This window comes from Microcaecilia unicolor, chromosome 1 (genome assembly GCF_901765095.1).
Source record: "Microcaecilia unicolor chromosome 1, aMicUni1.1, whole genome shotgun sequence".
NCBI lineage: Eukaryota > Metazoa > Chordata > Amphibia > Gymnophiona > Siphonopidae > Microcaecilia > Microcaecilia unicolor.
In genome coordinates this window covers 214,002,602-214,026,593 of record NC_044031.1, presented here as the reverse complement: position 1 = coordinate 214,026,593, position 23,992 = coordinate 214,002,602, and the positions used below count along the sequence as shown (strand labels likewise).

Sequence of the window (23,992 nt, the reverse complement as noted above, 5' to 3'; positions counted from 1 at the left end):
TTCTATATTCAATGTCAGTCGGTCAATCGAGCAGTTTGTCTTCCAGCTTTCTCTAGGGAAGACCATTGTGGTCATAAGAGTCTTCATATTTGGATGTTTATAGACTTTTTTGCTTCACTACTTGGAGGTGACCGTTCCTTTCTGTAAATGGATCATCTACTCTTTTACATGCAGTCTGGGGGAAAAAAAGTGGCCTCCAAATCCTATATTTCTCTTCACTACTACTTACTACTACTTAGCATTTCTATAGTGCTGCCAGGGTTACGCAGCACTGTACAAGTGTAAACATGGGGAAGGACAGTCCCTGCTCAAGAGAGCTTACAATCTTCATCAGGAGGTGATTGTGACAGCTTATTTTCTCCATCGGAGGAAGGTGCCACTTCAGATGTCCTGGGGAAAGGTTAGAGGATGACTTTAGAAGATACCTGCAGTGTAGTATACTTTGTTTTCCCAGCACTACAGATTGGATGTCCATGTGAAGGAGGGTGGCCCTCATGGGAACTTGGTCTTCCTTTTTACCTGGGACAGTAGAGTTTGGGTATGTCCTACTAGTCTATCAGAAGGATTAGGAAGGTGAAATTGTTCTTACCTGCTGACTTCTTTTTCTTGATTCCTGCTAGACCAGTCCAGGATCTGACTGGGAAGACTAATGCCAAGTGGTTGACCCAAATTACAAGAAAACCAAAAAGACTTCCACAATAACGGAAAACACATGGGTGGAAAGACACTAAGTACCAGGATGATGTAAATCGGAGGTAATTTATTTGTCTTCCAATATTTACAAGTCCCAGCTAGGTGTCCTGAACTCAGGCCGTGTTTCAGTGTAACAGCCTTCATCAGGAGAACGCTGCTGATTCTTCTTATAGACAGACATTAATATTATTCTCTTGTTTATGAAGAGAATAATAATAATAGTCTGTGAAAACATCACCAGTAATACTCCAATATTTAGACTGTTGGCTTTCCTGCCAACTAAAAGTATTACTGGTGATGTTTTCACAGACATTAATACCATTCTTTTGTTTGTGAAGGATTTGTCTATAAGAAGAATCAGCAGTGTTCTCCTGATAAGGCTGTTACGCCAAAAAACGGCCTGTGTTGAGGACACCTAGCTGGGACTTGTATATATTGGAAGACAAATTACCTCTGATTTACATTGTCCTGATACTTGGTGTTTTCTAAGCAGTTTACCCAGACAAGAATGTGAAGAGTTGTTAGCAGTATTTAAGGCTTCGCCCTTAATCAGTGAGAGGATTGTTGGTTTGGTTTTTCTTGGCTGTTTAATGAGTTTAGAATGGGAGCAGTTTCATGATCCACTTTGACGTACGTATATGGACAAGTTTCAGGACTGCACCAGTTCTTATACTGGTGATGATATTGAAACTGCCTCCATCTGCTGGTTGGAGAGCAGAACTCAAGGAACGGAAGCTAGCAAATAAGAACAAACTTCACCATAATAACCTTCCTGCCAGCTGGGTTCCAAGTTTGCTTCTGGGCAAGTACCCCATCCTGCAGTTTTTTATAAAATTGTTTTTATGGCCATTGAGACTCTTGCAAAACCCAGGGTCAGTTGGTTCTAGAAATATACCTGTAGACCAAATACAGAATTAAGTGCTGGGATCACTGTCCTGTCGGACAGAACTAATTAAACTGAAAAGGTTTCAATAATTGAAGAGGCGAGTTCCAGAACTGGAAACAGACTGCTTTTATAGATAGCCATAAGATGTGTGAAATTTACAGTAATTTATTCATAAGGTATATGTTACTCAGAGAAACACTCATTTTCTTATGTATTATATTCTTGAAAATAAAAACTTGTCTAGAAAACAGCTTTTCATACTTATTAGGTTTAGGAATTTCTTAATTGGAAGTGATGAAGAATAAAATTTACCCTTTGTTTGTAGAATTAAAATAGCAATTCCTCTTGGGATGAGGGAAAAAGAATCACAAGTTTGATTCTATAAATAGGCTATTCTCACTAAGATGTGTAGATTTTTGGTTTGGAAGCAGACCTGTGCCCAAGACCTGTTAAATTAGTGAAAGTAAGGCAGGTAGCAGCTTAACAGTTGAAGGATTGCAGGTGAAAGGAAGTGGTGTGTGTTTTTACTGGGGGCAAATAGCATTTTCTTTTTTCACAACAGCTTAGTTAAGCTTTGAGCGTGGTTCTAATTTTTATGTATTTGCTTACAAGTTCTTTTTGTTTCCGCTCTGCAGAAAAACCTTATACAAAGCCATCCCCTTCAAAGAGACGTTGTTCAGATGAAGTACCAGTTTCTGCCTTGGAGAACAGGCAGCCAGCGAAGTCAACTTGTGTAAAACAACTTTCTCATGATTCTACTCCTCATCCACAAATTGCTGTTGCTAGTAACATAGTATCCTCAAGCTCTTCACATCCTCTGCCCAATGAGGTGGAAGACCAGCGTTGGAATTCTGTAACTCCTGCAGTCTCATCAGTTAAAACACGTATGCAGAAACTGGCAGAACAGCGCCGCCATTGGGATAGAAACAGTAAGAATTGCTTTTGTATTAATTTTCAGTTTAGTCGGAGAGGGTTCTGTCATATACTGGAAGCACTGAAAAAGTAGAACTTATGGTTACCTCAGTTCAAGGGTAAACATAGAGCTGTCACTAAAATCTGCTAAAGAATGTGTGAGGGATACAGTTAAACAGGAAAGCAAGAGTTAAAAAAAAAAAAAAAAAAAAAGTCACGCAAAAAGTGGAAGACACTTTAAAATGAGTACCAGTTTATTCTTCCAGTACTAAAATATATATATATTGCCAGTTCGTTCTCCAGATGCAATATACAGGATGCATAGACAAGTAACATGGGCCATGTTTGGGCGCACAGACCTTCCTCAGGGGTCCTGTCAATATCACACTTGAGTACATGGTAAACAGTCAGTATACTGTATAGAGAAACTTAGGCTGGAGAACAAAATAGCATCGGTACAATGTCTATTCCCTTGAAAAGCGTGAAATGGTGCTAAAAAATAATAGGATACAGTTATGACCTCACTTTCACAGAATGTATGATAGACGTGTAAATGATGTCACTAAGTGTAAGGGAGAATGCATTTAAATACAAGTCCCAAAATTTAAAAATGCGTTCTCCTTTACACTTAGTGACATCATTTACATGATTTATTCACAAAGGTAAAGTGCAAAAGATAAAGTGCAAACAGAAATGAAGATTCAGGACAAAAAATATATAAACTAATATAAAAAGGTCACTCCCTATTGGCAAAAGCCACCTGTTAACACAGTAGAAATAGTGATCACAGAACTTTAAATTATGTGCCCTTCAGGATATTGATAGTCATCTCTTCATGCTGATAGCTGGACAGCAGAAGCTGGCAATGCAATAGGTGATGCTGTGATGGTTGATCTTCTGTCAATTGTCAGTTGTGTATGGTATGTTCACCTCTGCCTTTGCAGGTGTTTCTCTTTTTATATCATTTCTTATCAGTCATTTTTCTTGTCATGTGCCTCAGATGAATCCAGAAATTTGTCGTTTTTGACCAGCTACCAGCAGGTGGAGATAGAGCACTGAACTCTGTCTTATAGGACAGTATGCTCCTTGGTCAGTTAGTATATCTCTACCTCCAGGAAGCAGTGGACGGTCTCTCACAAGCTCCAGTTCTGGGCTCTCTGGTCCAGTTGAGCTTGGGAGTAGAGGACGGTATGCTCCTTGGTCAGTTAGTATATCGCTACCTCCAGCAGGCAGTGGACAGTCTCACAAGCTCCTGTTCTGGGCTGTCTGGTCCAGTTCAGCTTGGGATTGTTTTGGCTGAACAGTGCCAACTTTAGGGGGTACACTTGGTGGTGCCAATGCCAGGTCCCTCCTCTACCTATATCCAGATACTTGGTTTATTCTCCTTCCTCAGGTTAAAGGGGAAAAAAAGGGAGAGACACTAAGGGTAGGCTTTCTGGTCAGTGGCATCATTTGGAAGGGGGTTTTTAGTTACTGGTTGTCAGCATTTACTTGCAGAGAAATGACTATAACTTACAAAAGGGTGAGTATTCCTTTAAATTTTCTTTGTCAGGTTTATCTTGGCAGTTTCTCTTCTCTTTCTGTACCTGTGGCAGTAGAAGTGGTTAAACACTGCTCTCATTGTGGGAAGCAAAGAGCAACATCGCAGCTGTGTCCGGCAGGCTGTTCATCAGCTTCACCAGAACCTGTCTCTCTCTTGGCAGAGCCATTACTTTCTCACGTGGGTGATTTCGCTGCCTTGTTCCCTCTCAACCGGTCTCCTCAGACATGGTTCCCATGGCCATTTTAAGTGAGCAGGGAAATCTTGCCTCACCAATCTATTGCATTTCTTTGAAGGGGTGAACAAACATGTTGATAAGTACCTCATGAAAGACTCCAGAAGAAATTGGAGAGTAATGGGATAGAAGGTAGAGAGGTTAAATGGTCAGTATTCTCAGTGAAGAAGGGTAGTTTAGTGGGATCTGTTCTGGTACTGTTGCTTTTTAACATATTTATAAATTATCTAGAGATAGGAGTAACTAGTGAGGTAATTAAATTTGCTGACAACACAAAGTTATTCAAAGTCCATCAGCTTGCGCACCGAGTAAAGAGGTAGCAAGACTGTATAAAGGACACAAGCATTGAAGCCTGGAATACCTTCCTCCTTAAGGAGTCCAAGCTCCTAGCTTCTCTGCCTGGGGCAGCTGAGTCATAGCCTCTAGATCTCTTGGCTGTCTTGAGAGCGGATTCCACCACCATGGAATTGAGGCAACTGAGACCTATCAATACCAGGTGTGCTGTTAATCTGATACTGGGTGTCAGATTTCTTGGGCAAGACAGGGACTGACAGAAGGGGACTCCTAGTTCCTATCGAGGACTTCCATGAGTACCTCGTGGAGAGGGACAGTCACAGCCTCCCTAGGAGGAGATGTGTAGCCTAGGACCTCAGGCATCTTAGCCCTAGGCTTGTACTCCACTTCCAAACAAAATGTAATAGCATCAGCCATTTCCGTCACAAAAGAGGACAATGAAAGGCTCTTCGGAGCTTTCTCCTTTCAAGCTGAGGGGAAGGTTCAGAGATACATAGTAACATAGTAGATGACGGCAGAAAAAGACCTGCACGGTCCATCTAGTCTGCCCAACAAGATAAATTCATATGTGCTACTTTTTGTGTATACCTTACCTTGATTTGTATCTGTCATTTTCAGGGCACAGACCGTATAAGTCTGCCCAGCACTATCCCCGCCTCCCACCATGTATCCAAGATCTTCCCAAACATTTGCCAGGCAACTTGCTGTGAAGCAGAACCACCCTGAAAATTAGATGTGCCAGAGATGAATCATGAGGCTTGCCCTCTGGCAATCTGAGACCCAGAAAACTGTTGCAGGCCAATACAAACAAAAGATGTGAAAGTGCAATAGAAGCAGTTAAGCCACAAAGACAGACAGTGAACAACCCTGCGAACACAGCGGAGGCTAGTGCCAGTATGTAATAGCATGGCCAGTGGCAGCGAATAATACCACGAAGCAGACCATAGGACTCATCCTACGAAGTACCTTGTATCCTCCTCTGACTCCTGTGTTGGTCAGAAACTCCTCCAGGAGGGCTGAGACTGAGCCTACCTGCTACCTTGAGGAGCCATATCCTTGAAAGGGGCGTCAAGGAGTCTGCTCCTGCCTCGACTCCGACAAAGTTTCCTCCACCATCAAAGGGGTATCTACTTGAGTGGCAGTCAACACCAGGGTTGCCCACAGTGCCAGCGGCCGCACCCCAGGCTGAGGGCCAAGAGAGGCCGTAATGAGCTATACAGCTGTGCAAGAACACCGATACAGATGCACATTGTTGCAGAATGCCATCCAGCAGCTCAGGGAGCAAGGCCTGGATAAGCTTATGGAGGGCAAACACTGGGAAAGGTTGGGGCGCCGGCTCAGAGACAAGCTGCAGAACTTCAAGACGGGAGAATTGGCACCTCCTGGATAGAGGGGGAGTGATCCTCCCAGAGGAAATTAGAGGGATATGGGATTGGAGGTAGTGTCTTACTGTGGATTAAAAATTGGTTGAAAGATAGGAAACGGAGAGTAGGATTAAAAGGTCAATATTTGCAATGGAGAAGGGTAGTTAGCGGGGTCCCTCAGGGATCGGTGCTGGGACCTCTGCTTTTTAACATATTCATAAATGACCTAGAGATGGGGGTAACTAGTGAGGTAATCAAATTTGCTGATGACACAAAGTTATTCAAAGTAGTCAAATCGGGGGAAGATTGTGAAAAGCTACAAGAGGACCTTAACGAGACTGGGAGACTGAGCATCTAAATGGCAGATGACATTTAATGTGAACAAGTGCAAAGTGATGTATATGGGAAAGAGGAACCCAAACTATAACTGTCATGCAAGGTTCAGCGTTGGGAGTCACGGACCGAGAAAGGGAACTAGATGTCATTGTTGATGGTACGTTGAAAACTTCTGCTCAATGTGCTGCTGTGGCTAGGAAGGCAAATAGAATGTTGGGTATCATTAGGAAAGGGATTGAAAACAAAAATAAGGATATTATTCTGCCATTGTATCGCTCCATGGTGCGACCGCACCTCGAGTATTGTGTTCAATTCTGGTCGCCGCACCTCAAAAAATATGTGGAGGGGCATAATCGAATGTGAACGCCCATTCCATGGGCACCTATCTCAGAGGACAGATACGTGAAGGGGCGGGACAGACCATATTTTCGAAAACGATGGGTGTCCATCTTTTGTTTCAATAATACGGTATGTGCCGGGCAAATGTATCGCATTTGGGCGGATTTGAGATGGGCGGTATCGATTTTCAGCGATAATGGAAACCGAAGGCGCCCAGCTCAAAAACGAACAAATCCAAGGCATTTGGTTGTGGGAGGGGCCAGGATTCGTAGTGCACTGGTCCCCCTCACATGCCGGGACACCAACCGGGCACCCTAGGGGGCACTTGTAACAATTAAAATACCTCCCAAGTCCATAGCTCCCTTACCTTGGGTGCTGAGCCCCACAAATCCCCCAAAACCCACTGTCCACAACTCTACACCATTACCATAGCACTTATGGCTGAAGGGGGGCACCTCGATGTGGGTACAGTGGGTTTTGGGGGTGGTTTGGAGTGCTCCCATTTAGCAGCACAAGTGCAACAGGTGGGGGGGGGGGGGTGGGCCTGGGTCCACCTGCCTGAAGTCCACTGCACCCACTAACAACTGTTCCAGGGACCTGCATACTGCTGTGATGCAGCTGGATATGACATTTGAGGCTGGCATACAGGCTGGAAAAAAAAGTTTTGACTTTTTTTTTTTTTTTTTTTTGTGGGAGGGAGTTAGTGACCACTGGGGGAGTCAGGGGAGGTCATCCCTGATTCCCTCCAGTGAGCAGTTGGGGCACTTTTTGGGGACTTGTTCGTGACAAAAAAAGTGGCCCAAATTCTCGCTTGTGCCGCCCTTTTTTCCATTATCAGCCGAGCGTGCCCATCTCACCTCGTCCGATAAACACGCCCCAGTCCCGCCTTCACCACGCCTGAGATGCCCCCGTCAACTTTGTCCGTTCCCGCGACAGACTGCAGTTGGAGGTGTCCAAAATCGGCTTTCGATTATACCGATTTGGGCGCCCATGAGAGAAAGGCGCCCATCTCCATATTTGGGTTGAAATATGGGCGTCTTTCTCTTTTGAAAATAAGCTGGATAGTGGAATTGGGAAAGGTGCAGAGAAGGGCGACAAAGATGATACAGGGGCTGGGACGACTTCCCTATCAGGATAGGCTGAAGAGGCTAGGGCTCTTCAGCTTGGAGAAAAGGCGGCTGAGGGGAGATATGATAGAGGTCTATAAGATAATGAATGGAATGGAACAGGTTGATGTGGAGCGTCTGTTTACGCTTTCCAAAAATACTAGGACAAGGGGGCATGCGATGAAGCTGCAGTGTTGTAAATTTAAAACGAATCGGAAGAAATGTTTCTTCACTCAACGATTAGTTAAACTTTGGAATTTGCTGCTGGAAAAGGTGGTTAAGGCGGTTAACTTAGCAGACAAAAAAAAAAAAAAAGGTTGGATGGCTTCCTGGATGAAAAAGCCATAGAATGTTATTGAATGGATGAGGGAATAATACAGTATTTCTAGGATGGGCGGGACAAGTTGCTTGTTCTTTTGGTCGGTGACAGGGTGCTGGGCTTGATGGACCCTTGGTCTGTCCCAGCATGGCGATGCTTATGTACTTATATAGCCAACGCTTCTTGGGTGCCGAACCCCTCATTGCCTCAGAGCTCCCAGCACCATGGATTGAGGACGACCGATGCCGATGTTTCTTGGCCTTTGCTCTAAGCTCAGCGTCGAGAATCCTCGGTTTCAACAAGGACGTCTAATCCTCACTGCTTCTAGTGTCAATGGGTCTTGAAGTAGCTATGTGGACCGAAGCTTCCGATGCAGTCTTAGACGTCTATGCTGACGGCGGATTCGGATCTGGCTCCAAAAATTCACTCATGTTGAGCCTCTCTGGCAACCTGGGTCTGTTTCTTCATCCAAAGACAAAGGACACAGATGGTAGGGCTGGTCGGGCCTTAAGCACTGATGACACCAAGAGTGGGTGTCTTTGCCAGAGTTCATCCGATTGCACCGGGAACTTTAGTGGACATGGAAGGAAAAACTTCTGAAGCAACATCAAAAGATATGATGGTGCTTGAAAAAAAGGCAAGGCACCACAGAAAAATTCACAGGAAAAGCCCTGACGGTAGAGTAGGCCTAACGTGGCCTAAGGAACGGAAAATAAAGGAAGCTTAAAAACATCAGCAAAAAAATAGCTGAAAAGGGGTGAAAAATCACACAATAAAGAAGCCAAAAAGGTACCAAAAAGCAGCTCTAATGAACTAGATATGAAGAGATACTACAGATGTAGTCCTCTCTTCACAGCGGTACAAAAACAACTTCTGTAACCGTGCTCTCGCAGCAGACGGGAAGGTACCTGCGCATGCATGGTGGAGAAGTCTGGAGCGTGCAACACGTTACCCATTTGTGAGAATTAATGGCCTACTTGTCCTTAGAGAAGACTGCCTCTGCCTGCTAGCAAGGGGACAAAACCCATACCTCTGAACTAGTCTGGTAGGACTCAAGGAAAGAAAGTAGCAGGTAAGGCCATTCATTAGTTAGTATAATGTCAGTTATACAAGTGTAGAGCAGCTTACTTTGGCCCCGATGCACAAAGCTTCCAGTGCTAGGAATGTCCAATTTTGACCAGTTCAATCAGTTTAGTGAGCACATTTATTCAGCGAGTAATGCACAAAGGAGTTCTGCATGGTTTTTACTATTTGCGATAGCAGCCAACGAGAATCAAATGCAAATGTATTACAATGAGCTGACTAGTATTAAAATGAGCATTCTGAGCAATGCACAGAAAGAAGCGCCTACCTTTTTAACTAGCAAATTTCTACAGGAGATCAGAAGCTATCATAGTAGGATGGTGGCTTCTTGGTGGCGCTGCTGTCATATTTAAATAGTATTTGCATGTGTGTGTATCCCATAGCCCCAGCAGAAGGCATATCGAAGTTTATGGCCAGGGGTGTCTGACGTGGCTTCCTGGATCTCTGCTCAAAGTATAGCAATGCTCAGACTCTCATGGCTGTGTGTTTCTGACTTGGAACAGTTGGTTCAACAGAGGTTGGTGGATGCCCTGGGGGGGGGGGGGGGGGGGGGGGATAACCTTTTTGAAAAGAAGGTTGATGAGGTCGCTTACCAAATCAAAAAGTATACTGATACCATCGCTTCTCTCTCCCACCGGCCGGGTGCCTTCTGCATCAGCCTCCTCATCTAGGAGGTCTTTTGGCAAGTCGAAGAGGGGTGCTTACTACTCAGAGACATAGGTATGCTGCTTCCTCTCACCAGCCTGCTCATGCTGAACCCTAGCACGCTCGTTCTCGTCAACAGCGTGTTCCTAAGGCCCCTGTTGCTCCCCAGTCAAAGCAAGGGGCAAGCTTTTGACTGGCTCCAGCAGAGCATACTCAGTGTCCGTGCCAGACAACTTGCCAGTTGGGGGGAGGCTGAAGTTTTTCCATAAAAGGTGGCCCCTTATAACCTCCGACCGGTGGGTTATCCAAATAGTCCGTTTCGAATACGCACTAAATTGACTTAGAAAACCTTCAAATTGCCCACTGTGAGCTCATTACTTCAGCTTTTAGCATGAGTAGGTACTCGTACATGAACTGTCCGCCCCTCTACAGGAGCATGCAGTTGAACCTGTTCCAGCAGATGAAGGACAGGAATTCTATTCCAGGTACTTCCTTGTGCAAATGAAGACGGGGTGGGGGGGTGGGGTTGTGTCCCATCCTAGATCTAAGGGCCTTGAACAGATTCCTGGTCAACCCTGGGCATCCTTCTTCCCATGATTCAGGAAAACGATTGGCTATGCTCTCTGGTTTTGAAGGATGTATATTCTTGCATCCTGATACTTCTGGTGATCTTTGATTTCAGCTGGGAACACATCACTACCAGTACCGCTTGTTGCATTTTGGCCTTGTCAGCTTCCATGGTATTTACCTAATGTCTAGCGGTAGTTACAGCTTTGCTACACAGACTTCCCGGGAGCCCATGTGTTCCCTTACCTCGGTGATTGGTGAAGAGCACGTCTGAGGAGAGTGCTTGGGAGTCCATGCAGGGTGAAGATAGGACCCCAAGCTCCATCTTCACCCTGCACAACAATTGGAATTCGTTAGAACCCTGCTTGATACGCAGAAGGTTTGAGCTTTTCTAAATCCAACTCCACCCCCTTGGCCCGTTTTATCCTGTTCACCAGACTGCACTCGCAATCTGTTGTATATAGTTAGAGGTTAGTCTGAATTATCTCCTCACTATTGCGAGACTCAATTGACTAAAGTTTGTTTTCGGTGAGCCTGTATGCTTGGAATACCCCACTTGTGAGGATTAATGGCCTGATTGTCCTCGGAGAAAACAAAGATTACCTGTAGCAGGTATTCTCAGTGGACAGCAGGCCTTATATTTTCACAAACCTTCCCACATCCCCTAGGAGTTGTCTCCTAGTTTTTATTTTTATTGCTGTTTGCTGTAGTATTTAACTGCAGTAACTGCGTGCTTGTGGCAGGTGAGAAGGCATTCGCGCATGTGCTCGCGCTCCACAAAGCTTTTAAAGTTTTTGTTATAAAGCGTGGACCGGCCAAAGCGGTGCTGCGTTACCCACTTGTGAGACTATAAGGCCTGCTGTCCTCGGAGAATACCTGCTTACAGGTAAGTATCTTCGCTTTGTTTACATAGGGCACTGTGCAGCCTCAGTTCTCCAGTATTCTTATCCAAGCCTACAATAAAGAACTTAAACAATGGTGTCCAACCCAACAGAACCAAAGGTGACTGATAAAGGGGGGACAGCAGCAAGACATGTTAAGGACAACTAAATATTTCCTGTACACTAAGCATCTAGAATAAACCAATTAGGTAGGTACTGGACTGGTCTGGTACAACCCAATGAAAGAAAATTAGCAGGTAAGCTGTTTTGTTTTTTTTTCATCCCACCGGACCAGTTCAAATGAATGGGATTTATCAAAGCTAATCCTTCAACTGGGTGGGATCTGAGCTCTGCCCTTAATGCTTTTCCCCCAAAGGCAACATCTTACCTGGCTTGGATGTTTAGGCAGCAAATAGATGACTATATGGATGACCAAGTTGCTATCCTGCATCTTTGTGGTAGTAGAATTAGCTGACATTCTGTACAAGAAGCAGCCTGTGGTCCATCTTAGTGAGCTGGAAGACTCCCAGAAATGATCCACCCTTTAGAAATGTAAGATGACTATGGCTTCTTTGATCCATTGAGCTAAAAGCTTTAAATGGCTACCAAAAGGACCAATAAATCATCTTATCTTTTTAAATAGCTTTCTGACCTTCAAATATAGACGCATTCTGAGAATGTCCAAGAGGTGGTGGTGTAATTACCCAAAGAATCTTCATTTCTGAAAGAAGGGAGACGAAGATGTTCATATGAAAGGGAAATTCACTCTGAGAAGAAAGGAGGGAGCTATAGAAATTAAGTCCATTTTCAATGGTTCTTGGCATGATAGAGAACACGTAACTTTGAGATTTGCCATGCTGAACAGATTGCCATTAAAAATATCATCTTTTGCATAAGGGTCGTGAGCCATGCTTTTCTGCTTGGCTCAAATAGTGTTACAAGTGCGCCAAGTACTATCAGCTCCTGGACAGGGACCACTACTCCCAAAGGAGGGTGAAGATGCTTCACTTCTCAGGAAAACTTGTCTGGATGGGCCTATACCATCCTCTAGCATGTAATAGATGCCACTTGAACTTTGAGAGAGTGTGGTTTTTAAGTGTAAGCTTTTCCAGCCTATTCTGTAGGATAGCAAGGATTAGGGAGACTGCTCCCTGAGGGCACAATTATTAAACGTCTTCCATGCTTGCCTTTAGTCAGGGTTGTGAACCTTTTCCTAAGAAAAGCCACACAAGTGGAGAAACTGGATCCGTTACGAGAAGAAATGCAGTGAAAAAATCATCGGGATATGGGAATAGCATGATCCCTTGCTGATGTAAATGAGCTTCTGGTGCTATAACACACTTTGAATACTCTGGGGGCTGATGTTAACCCGAATGGCAGAACCTTGAACTGGTAGTGGTGGCTTTGGAGTACAAATCGAAGAAGTCTTCTGGAGGATGGATGGATAGGAATATGAAGATAAGCATCTTGAAGGTCTAGGGCTATGAACCATACATTTTGCTGTAATAGTGGAAGTATTGCAGGCAATGTAGTGATTTGACATTTTTGTTTTGGAATAAATTTGTCTTCTTCTTAGATCTAGTATTGTTTGCGAGCCCCTATCGTTTTTGGATGAGGCAGTACCTGGAGTAAAAACCCTTGTTTCTCTTCTGAACAAGAACAAATTCTATAGCCTGCTCCTGAAGTAATCTGTGAACTTCCTGTTGTAATTGTGGAATTTGGGACCTTGGGACTTGAAGTTGTGTAGGTGATTGTAATGGTGGGGGATGTGTAAAGGGAAGGGAATAACCTTTTTGAATTACCCCTAAAATTAAAATTTCTGATATTATTGAACTCCAAGCATCTAAAAACTTCTGAATTCTGCCCCCCACTGGATCATAAATTTGAAATAGGATGTCAAAAACTAGAGGATACTTTTTGTAGTTGTTGAGTAGGAACTGGTTTCTGAGCACGTCTCTCCCTTCCTCTATTATGGAAATTGTAACGGTTATCAGATTTTAAATTATAAGATGTACACTGATTAGAAAATGTATGATGTTGAAATCTATTTTTAGAGGAGTAATAAAGTTGTTAATTCTTCTGCCCTCCCCAACCAAATAGAATGTTCCAAGGAAGTCATGTGACGCTATGCACAGGAGCGGACGCTAGTTGTTTAGCTCCTGCCTTCTCTAATACTCTGCGGAAAGGGCAAGGCAAAACGGGGTAAAACTCTTCTAAAACAGAGAGAGACACTTCAGAAGAGATCGGAGGTTCGTTTTTGACTACAAGGCGAGAGGATGGCAGCTAAATCCCTGCGCAAGGAGAAAGAGAAGGGTCGGATGGCTGAAGACAAAATGGCGGCTCCGGCTAGCCTGGGAACGTCAACAGTTGGATCCGCATGGGCAGCGGAAATTATAGATGAAGTCACTAACGCGCTGGAAACCATCTTAGAGGAAAAGATGGGTTCACTGGAAACGAAAGTGGAAGCGTTACACACTAATGTTGCCCAAATAAAAGCGGACATGATATACCAGCAAAGGGCCAGTGACCTGGAGGATCAAGTAAATAAATTGGAGGTCGATGGCAGCAAATGGGAAAAACTGCTAACATCTTATGCTGAGAAACTGGAGGACCTCAAATCAATCGAGGCGGAATAATTTACGCTTGGGGCTCGCCGAAGATCAGGGAGACCGAGATTTGAAATCTTACCTGGAAACGTGGATTACAAAAGAACTGGACCTACCGACGACGTGGGGCCCACTCAGAATCGAGAGGGCACATCGATTAGGTCCCAGACAGTCGACAGATAGTAGACCGAGAGTGGTAATCTGCAGAGTCCTCAACTTTTCGCATAAAACAGCAATCCTGCAAGCCCTGAGAAACGGCAAGGAGCTACGCAGTGGAAACAGTGTTATGTTTCCAGGACTTCTCTGCAGGGGTAGCAGCCCAGAGAAAGCAATTCTCGCCCGTATGTTCAGAGTTGATACAGAGGAAAATTTTAATTTGTTTTTATACCCTGCCAAGCTTCGAGTAACTCCATCAGTCGGTCACCAAGACTTAGGACACCTGAGGCAGCGAAGGGTTTCTTGCAGCAATTGGCGACTGGGAATGAAAGCTAAACTATGGACCTGAGGTTGAAGTATCCCGCGCTATTGAACTGTACGAAAGGGTTGCGGTAAAAGTTGTGCACAGGACAATGGTGGAGTCTGAGGTTGCATACAGCAGAAAACGGAACAACTAGAATTGGCTCTAAGAACAGAATGCGATACACCTGAGTAGATCTGAAGTGGGTCAAGACGTTCCAGAAGAACCACCAAAAAGACAAGTATATATAGGAGGCTAATGCTGATATAAAGTTAAGGGTATCTGTAAAACTAAGCAATGCTGATTGCAGGATTTTTCTGAATACAGGTGGGGCCAGTGGGGCTTACTGTTGGAGTAGTGCTGGTGAAAAGGAAGGAGGATGACGGGGGACAGTAACACAGTACAAAAGGTAAAGAGGGATATTGTAGAAATGTTGGTACACTTGTGTGAAAGTGGGTCTGACTAAATGTTCCAGCTGCAGCTTAAGGTAATATTTTTGTGTTAAAGTTACATACGATGTTTGAATGTATTGATGTGGTTGGGAAGGGAGATATAGCATTAAGATGTTTTTGTAGAGGAAAGGGGTCGTTGCAAAGGGTCAGGAGGGGGGGGTGTCAGAAGTGACCTGAACCCTTCGGGAGTTTTGTGGGGATGTATGGGGGTAATGGTCAATGGGAGGAGACGGGGAGGAGGAAGGGTAGGGGGATGGTCGCTCAGAGGAATGTATGGATGTTTGAAGTTGTTGATGTGGTCTATGAGGCAGCAAAAACTAGGGCATGGAGAAGAAAAGGGAGATCACGAGAAGGGAGGGGTTGGAGGCTGGGCTGGCTCCTCTCAGAAATTAGAAAGATATGCAAGATGAGGTTCAGCGATACATTTCTGGGCAATGATTAAGACTGTCACCTGGAATGTGGGGGGGGGGGGGCGTCCATTCTCCCATAAAGAGATCAAAGATTTTACGATACCTTCAACGCATCAAAGCGGATGTGGTGTTCCTACAGGAAACACATCTGTCAGAGATTGAGCATGCTAAGTTAGCCAGATGGTGGGTGGGAGAGTGTGTAGCCTCTTCTGCAGTGGGGCGTAAAAGAGGGGTGGCAATTTTGTTCCAGAAGGGGATGACAACCCAGATCCACAAAGTAGTAAAGGACCCAGAGGGGAAATTTGTATTTGTATTACCACGGTTAACAGGAAAAAGTTACTGTTGGGTAGTGTGTATGCACCAAATGTCCTAGACCTTAAATTCTATAAAAAAAACTTTTAGCTACTGTGTCTAAACTGGAACAATTGCCAATGCTGGTGGGGGGAGACTTTAATATGACTTGGGACCCTTGGATGGATAGATCACATCCCCCCACTGTGCAGAGAAAGATAGACACCAGAGGCCTGCCGGATCTATGTAAGGCACTGGACCTTGTAGATGTTTGGAGAACATTACATCCGGGTGCTAGAGAATACACACACCAATCGAGAGCGCACAATACTTATTCAAGGATAGACGACTAGCTCGCATCGAGGACACTTTTTACGGACATTAGGAATGCTGATATAGGGCCGTGTGTTATTTCTGATCACTCGGCGGTCAGAATGATCTGGCAAGTGGGAGAGCCGGTAAGGAGGAGTGAGGGGGTGGACCTTTCCTAGTTATCTTTATAGGGACGGGAAGTTTAAGCAATATTTAATTTCAAGATGGTTGAAATACCAACATTTTAATGCAGGCACCTTAGTAGAAACAACCACTTTTTGGAGGCTGCTAAAGTGGTATTGAGAGGCGAGATGATCAGCTATGTGACTCAATATAAAAAGAACCGGGATAGAGAAATTTTACGTTTAGAAAAGCAGCTGGTAGGGTTGAGGAGACAATTTGGCGTAACACCGACCCCCCGAATTAGGCAGGACCTGCTGGCAGTTCAGGCGGCCCTGAATACGTTGCTCCACGAGCGAGAGAGAAAATCCCAGACCTATTATCGTATTCAACTGTACAAACATGGGAGCAAAGGAGGTAAAATGTTAGCCAGATTAATTGCTCCTAAATATGCCTCCAGACACATAGTCTCAATTAAAAGTCAGGAGGGACAACAGTTACACACAGACTCAGAGATAAGGTCAGCATTTCAAACCTTTTATCAAAATCTGTATAGATCAGAAGGACAGGAGGGACTGCCAGGTGCACTGTATATGCAAACAATAGATCACCCTACTCTAAATCAAAGAGATGGTGAGAGGCTGAGTTCTCCAATCGGCGAGGATGAAGTTAACCTGGGCGATAGCGCAGAGTAAGTTGGACAAATCCCCTGGAACAGATGGGTTTAAGGCAGAGTTCTATAGGCTAATGGGAGACGACGATAATTCCTACGTTGACTATGGTGTTTGAGTGGATAGAAAGAGGCCGCCCCCCTGAACATCTTAATTTAGCATGGATTATTGTGGTACCCAAATCCAAGCGAGACGATAACTTGGTTACGTCTTATAGACCTATTTGACTTATAAACCATGAAGTGAAACTATTTGCAAAGATACTGGCTAATAGACTGGGAAGAGTGCTGCCCCATATTGTCCATGAGGCTCAAGTGGGGGTTTGTTCAAGGTAGGTCAATAGCGAAAAATCTCTGAAGCATCGTGGCGTCTTTGGAAGTGTTGGAACTCAATAAAGAGCAGGCAATTATGATAAGCTTCGACGCTGAAAAAGCGTTTGACAGGGTTGAATGGCCCTTCTTGTTTTCTGCCCTGGAGGCCTACGGGATACAGGGTAGCTTTATGCAGGCTCTTCGGGCTTTATATTCGTCACCACGAGCGCAGATAATGGTTAACGGCAACACCATTAGAGAAATCGAGATAGGTAGGGGGACCAGACAGGGGTGCCCCGTATTGCCCTTGTTTGCGATTTATTTGGACCCGCTGATCAGAGATGTTATCTCATGCGCGGCTGCACCGGGGGTGAGGATTGGGGGGGAGGAATTCAAGCTAGCTGCCTTCGCCGACGACTTATTAGTGATACTTACGAAACCATGAGCTTCACTAGAGGCTCTTTTGGAGATTATCAGGGAATATGGGGAATACTCGGGACTTAAACCTAGAAAAGTCTGAAGCCCTGGCGATAAACCCGGGTTCTTGGCTGCTTTGGCAAGACAATTTCCCACTGAGATGGGAGGACAAATCATTCAGATACTTAGGGATTACATTACCATTGATCTCCTCAGAGATATATAGTCTAAATGTAAACAAGCTGCTGGAGCAGACAGCCCAACAGTTAGGGGCTTGGAATACCCTGACCTTGCCTCTGGTGGGACGCATTTGTCTAATTAGAATGGTGATCCTGCCTAGATGGCTATATGTATTACAGACATCGATACGGTTACTACAAAAAGATATTCAGAGATTCTATCGTATCGTGATGAGATTCTGGTGGGCCAATAGAAAAGCTAACGTCCAATTAAAATACTTACTAGGAGGATGGAGGCAAGGTGGAATGGGCCTGCCTAATCTCAAATACTATAACATGGCATGCCTTTTGAGACAGGTGAGGGACTGGATATTTACTTCTAGTGCACATACCTCTTTCAGGCTAGAAGAAGCCTTCTTTAGCCCATATAATCCTGTAACACTTCTACATACACATGGGGACCTACTCCCTTGGATTTATAGAACTAGTACACTTTTGCTGCCTTTGCGAGATGCATGGAGATTCTTGGCGAAGCAACTGGGTGGTAACCCAAGGGTAACTAAACTTCTAGCTGTTAAGAGAAATCCAATGTTTCAGCCAGGGCTGGAGAACTCTGCTTTTATGAGATGGGAACAGAATGGGATTAAGAGTTTAGACCATGTCCTTGGAATGGATGGAGAGTTAAAAGAACTGCCACATATGTTGCAGACTGGTCACGAGAGATGGGGGGATAAATTTGCATACCGTCAGCTCAGACATTATGTACACTCACTAGATAAAGATGCGTTGAAGCTGCGGATGGGAGATAAGATTAAATTATTTTTTGATGAGATTTCTGAGAAGGCCCCCTCCATTTCTGGAATACATTGGAAAATATGGGAACAGAGACCGGGGGAGAAGCTAGCTCTACTATGTAAAAGATGGGAAAGGGACATAGGTCAAACATTGCAGACATAGGACGTTTCAGCGCAGTTAAGAGGTATTCCAAGGTTGATTGGAGGTGCAGGCCCTAGAGAATGTGCCTTCCGAGAAACCCATAGAGTATATTTTACCCAAGTCCAACTATGTAAGGCAGGTGGGGTGAACACGGCTATTTGTTCAAAATGCACTAGAGGTGAGAATACCTTTTATCATGCTATTTGGGAATGTGCAGAGATACAGACCTACTGGAGGCGAGTAGTGGCATTTTTGTCTATCTTGCACAAAAGAATTGAGGCAAACCCGCTGCAGCTAATATTAGATTGTCCGGGAGCATTTCCTGGTCTTACGGCAGATGAGGTTCTGTTGAGCCGTAAAATGTGCTTGGTTGCGAAAAAATGTATAATGCAGTATTGGACCTCAGGAGACCCTCCGGCATATTGGCATTGGCGTAACCAAGTACATCAGCTGATGTTATGGGAAGCGAGAGAGGCAAAAGGCTCCTGCAGACGTAAAACACGTTTTATCAAAATTTGGGGGGTGTTTATTAAACAGCTTAACCCAGAAAGGGAGAAGTTTACTTCTAAATAACCTGTACGCATATTACGAAGGGATGTGTAAGAGAGATACTGTTCCTCTGAGTGTGGGGGAGGGGGGGGAGAAGGGGGAATCGGGAAGAGTTAGAGGGGGGAGGGGGTATGTATGAAATAGGGTAAAGTTGTTAACAAGGTAACTACTGTTTGAGATCACATCTTGGAATTGGGCGCATTGGGGGTTTTGCAATACTTCTGTTACGTAAAAAGAGTTGATAAAGCCTTAGAGGGAAGGTGGGGGTAGGGAATAATTTGGGGAAGTAAATTGTAAAAATTGGTTGGAAGTGCAAATGCTCTGATTGTATTAGTTATACAGAAATGTGACAATTGTCGTCAAAGCTTTGGGTGCCAAAGTTGTGTTTCATTGTTGATTTACCAATAAAGATTGTTGAAACATAGAATGTTCCACACACTCATACAGTTAGGGAGAGAAGAAGTGAAGGCCACAAAGGCCACACAAAGATGAGAAAATATTCTTTTTATTACTTACCAACCAAGAAAACATACTACAGTTATTTTCTCATGAGAGAGTTACAAACAAAGCTGCACATAGGTGCTTTCTCTGAGTACTTCTCCAATTCAGTCTTGTCATCTATCATATTTTATACTCTTCTATGATTACACATCTCAAAAATTTCGTTATTATCTTTGACCACCTTGTAGATAATTATTAGTTCAGACTGCGCTGATCAAGATTATTGGTAAGGGCTAAAGCAACATCATACTGATTAGCATGTTCCATTTTGCCAGCAACCATTTATCTATGTTCCAGTAGCATGGTCCATTTTGCCAGCAACCATTTATCTATGTTCCAGTCGTCATATCTGCAAAAAGCCCCTAACCACATTCTTTAGTAAACACCTTGCATGGAAAATTGTTTCATGCTCTTCTTTCTGCAAGCCTTTCACAAGAGCTCATGAACCTCTGGGTCACACAGAGGACATGATTTTTAGGTCTGGCTGACAGCTTCAGGCCTCTAGACCTGTTTTTGGAAGGGCCTAGTTAGGTTCATTATATACATATCCCCCCTTGAAGGCCTGCCTAAGTAAGGGCTTCACAAGTAGGGATAACGGGAGAGAGAGAGCATGGTGAGAAACAAGATGCTGATGACTTTGGTGCTGAAACTTGGGTTGTTTCAGTTCTTCCTACCATCTTGAACGAGTTTGCACCTCGTGACATTTTCAATGCTGACGAAAACGGTCTCTACTGGCGAGCAATTCCTGATGGAACACTTGCATTTAAACATGCCGAAACTACTGGAGGTAAAACATTGAAGGACCGACTGACAATCCTCCTTTGCTGCAATATGGATGAGTGAGAAGTTGGAACCCCTCGTCATTGGAAAGAGCAAACAGCCCCGTTGCTTCAAGAAAGTTAAGCGACTTCCTGTGTCATACGAGGCTAGCGCATATTCATGGGTGACTGGGGAAATTTGGAAGCAGTGGCTAAAGAAGTTAGACACTAGAATGCGGGCACAAAAGCGTCAGATTTTGCTGCTTTGTGATAACTGTGCTGCACACAGGGATGATGTCAGGCTGTCTAACGCCAAGGTGGTCTTCCTGCCACCAAGCACTACCTCTCTGATCCAACCTATGGATCAGGGCATAATAGCCAATTTCAAACAACATTATCGGGCTCTTGTGCTACGTCGTCTGAGCGTTATGGCTGACCAGACTGGGAAGGATAAACGTGCTGTTGAACTGGCTCGTAATCTATCACTGTTGGATTCCCTACATATGCAGAAAGAGGCCTGGAATCATGTTACACAGGCAACCATTGTGAACTGCTACATGCGGGCAAGCTTTGTTAGGGATGTGGAGAGGGATGAAACAGGTGCAGCTGTTGCAAACGCGTCAGATGAAGAGGTTATTGACATCCCAGCCAGTTTTACTGAAGAGGAGTTCCATCGCTACGTAGCTGTTGATTACCATCTACAAACAGCTGACGACAGCACTGATGTTGAGATATGCTTCTACACGCAGGCAACAACAGCTGATGATGGAACAGATGAAGAAATGAGCAGCGAGGTACATGCTGATGAAATTCAACAACCTCCTGTCACTTTTGCAAGAGCGCTGGAGTCTCGACACCATGTGGGCCTATCTGGAGGCCACTGGATGTCAGTGCTATGACAGTTTTTACCGTCTGGCAGACATAGTCTATGGAACTCACAGACCCAAGAGTGTACAGAGGACTATAACTGATTACTTCAAGCCAGCCTAATGTCAGTTAACTGAGACTGTATACTGTACATATAATAAACAGTACTGTGCATATATTTATCAGATGTCAAGCTTCTTTGGGTCACAATGGTTAAGTGCACTCTCTGGTTAACTGCATGCATTTCTTTGGTCCCAGACCCTTGCACTTAAGTGGATTGCACTGTGTATGTGTGTATATGTATGTGTATATATAATATATTTTTTGTTATATGTACATTTTAAGCTTTATATTTAACATAGTCGTATACTATTTGATTTTATACATTTCCATGGACCTATATTATATCGTATTTTAACTTGTAGACTCCTGAGGCAGGAGGAATTTGCTGAAATATGGTGCTGTCGAGTCTTATCTACTATTAAAGAATATTTTGCCATCTCTCGCCTCCTTGGATTTGTTTGAAAGTATCCTGTTGATCATGCTACTCCCTTTTCCCAAGCTAAGTGTCACTACTGCCTCTGGGGAATAGCTTGTCCTTTGTCCTGACCTTTCAGCAGTTGACAGACAAGACAGAATGGAACTAAGTCTTCTAGAGTAATTAGGCCATGAAGCAGAAGCCTTTTGGGATGAGGAATCTTCCCAGTGTCAGGTTCCCCTGTTTTGAATCTCAATAGATTGGCGTATCCCATACTTCTTGGCTAATCCAGTGCCACCAATCCCAGATGCTGCTTGGTCTCCTGAGTCACCTTCTTATCTGAGGCTATGAAAGAAAAAAAATACATGATTTTCAGGAAGCTACCAGTAAAGGTCATCAATTGCCAAGGAATCTCCTTTTTTTTTTTTTACACTACTGCTGAAGAGGTTGGAAGCCTTGGTGGTGGTCATTAAGGCCATTAGGATCTCCAGTGGGTTGCTACGCTTCAGATGATAGATGTGGGTTATATTCCCTAATCAGCATGATGAAAATGGTTTCCAGTGACAGCACCAGTATATCCGCTACCTACGTTCCTGTACCCGCTCCGCTGAACGCCTCTGGCTGAAATCTCGGGCCCTTGCTGATTTCTTACACTTTAAGTTCATGCTGACCTCCTTCCAATCTGCTCTTTTACGTGCCAAACAAGATTATTATATCCAACTGACCAACTCTCTTGGCTCTAATCCTCGACTTCTCTTCACCACATTGAACTCTCTCCTCAAGGTGCCCCCTCCCCCAACTCCCCCTTCATTATCTCCTCAGACCCTTGCTGAATTCTTTCACAATAAGGTTCAAAAGATAAACCTTGCTTTCTCTACCTCACCAGCTCTCCCTCCACTAGTCTGTTCCCCTCTCTCTCCTTCCCCTCATTCCCTTTCCTCCTTTCCTGAAGTTACTATTGAGGAAACTACACTTCTCCTTTCTTCCTCAAAATGTACCACCTGTTCCTCTGATCCCATTCCCACCCACCTTCTTAATGCCATCTCTCCTACTCTTATTCCTTTTATCTGTCACATTCTCAACCTCTCACTTTCCACTGCGACTGTCCCTGCTGCCTTTAAACATGCTGTGGTCACACCTCTCCTTAAGAAGCCTTCACTTGACCCTACTTGTCCCTCTAATTACCGACCCATCTCCCTCCTTCCTTTTCTCTCCAAATTACTTGAGCGTGCTGTTCACCGCCGCTGCCTTGATTTTCTCTCCTCACATGCTATTCTTGACCCATTACAATCTGGTTTTCGCCCTCTCCACTCAACCGAAACTGCGCTTACTAAAGTCTCCAATGACCTATTGCTGGCTAAATCCAGAGGTCAATATTCCATCCTCATTCTTCTTGATCTTTCCGCTGCTTTTGACACTGTCGATCACAGCATACTTCTCGATACCCTGTCCTCACTTGGATTCCAGGGCTCTGTCCTTTCCTGGTTCTCTTCCTACCTCTCCCTCCGCACCTTTAGTGTTCACTCTGGTGGATCCTCTTCTACTTCTTTCCCTCTGCCTGTCGGCGTACCTCAGGGTTCTGTTCTTGGTCCCCTCCTCTTTTCTATCTACACTTCTTCCCTTGGTTCATTAATCTCATCCCATGGCTTTTCCTACCATCTCTATGCTGATGACTCCCAAATCTACCTTTCTACCCCTGATATCTCACCTTGCATCCAAACCAAAGTTTCAGCGTGCTTGTCTGACATTGCTGCCTGGATGTCTCAACGCCACCTGAAATTAAATATGACCAAAACCGAGCTTCTCATTTTCCCCCCCAAACCCACCTCCCCGCTCCCCCCGTTTTCTATTTCTGTTGATGGCTCTCTCATTCTCCCTGTCTCCTCAGCTCGAAACCTTGGGGTCATCTTTGACTCTTCTCTCTCCTTCTCTGCTCATATCCAGCAGACCGCCAAGACCTGTCGTTTCTTTCTTTACAACATTCGTAAAATCCGCCCCTTTCGTTCCGAGCACTCTACCAAAACCCTCATCCACACCCTTGTCACCTCTCGTTTAGACTACTGCAATCTGCTTCTTGCTGGCCTCCCACTTAGTCACCTCTCCCCTCTCCAGTCGGTTCAAAACTCTGCTGCCCGTCTCATCTTCCGCCAGGGTCGCTTTACTCATACTACCCCTCTCCTCAAGACCCTTCACTGGCTCCCTATCCGTTTTCGCATCCTGTTCAAACTTCTTCTACTAACCTATAAATGTATTCACTCTGCTGCTCCCCAGTATCTCTCCAAACTCGTCCTTCCCTACACCCCTTCCCGTGCACTCCGCTCCATGGATAAATCCTTCTTATCTGTTCCCTTCTCCACTACTGCCAACTCCAGACTTCGCGCCTTCTGTCTCGCTGCACCCTACGCCTGGAATAAACTTCCTGAGCCCCTACGTCTTGCCCCATCCTTGGCCACCTTTAAATCTAGACTGAAAGCCCA

General features: G+C 44.6%; 1 protein-coding gene across 2 annotated transcripts in view; it reads left to right on the top strand.

The window, feature by feature from the left end:
* ANLN (anillin actin binding protein) overlaps positions 1 to 23,992 on the top strand; it is a 287,028-nt gene that overhangs the window by 23,619 nt on the left and 239,417 nt on the right. For both annotated transcript variants that reach the window (XM_030204140.1, XM_030204129.1), the window contains exon 3: positions 2,215 to 2,508. In XM_030204140.1, coding sequence (XP_030060000.1) covers positions 2,215 to 2,508 — 294 coding nt within the window. The remainder of the gene's footprint in view (positions 1 to 2,214; positions 2,509 to 23,992) is intronic.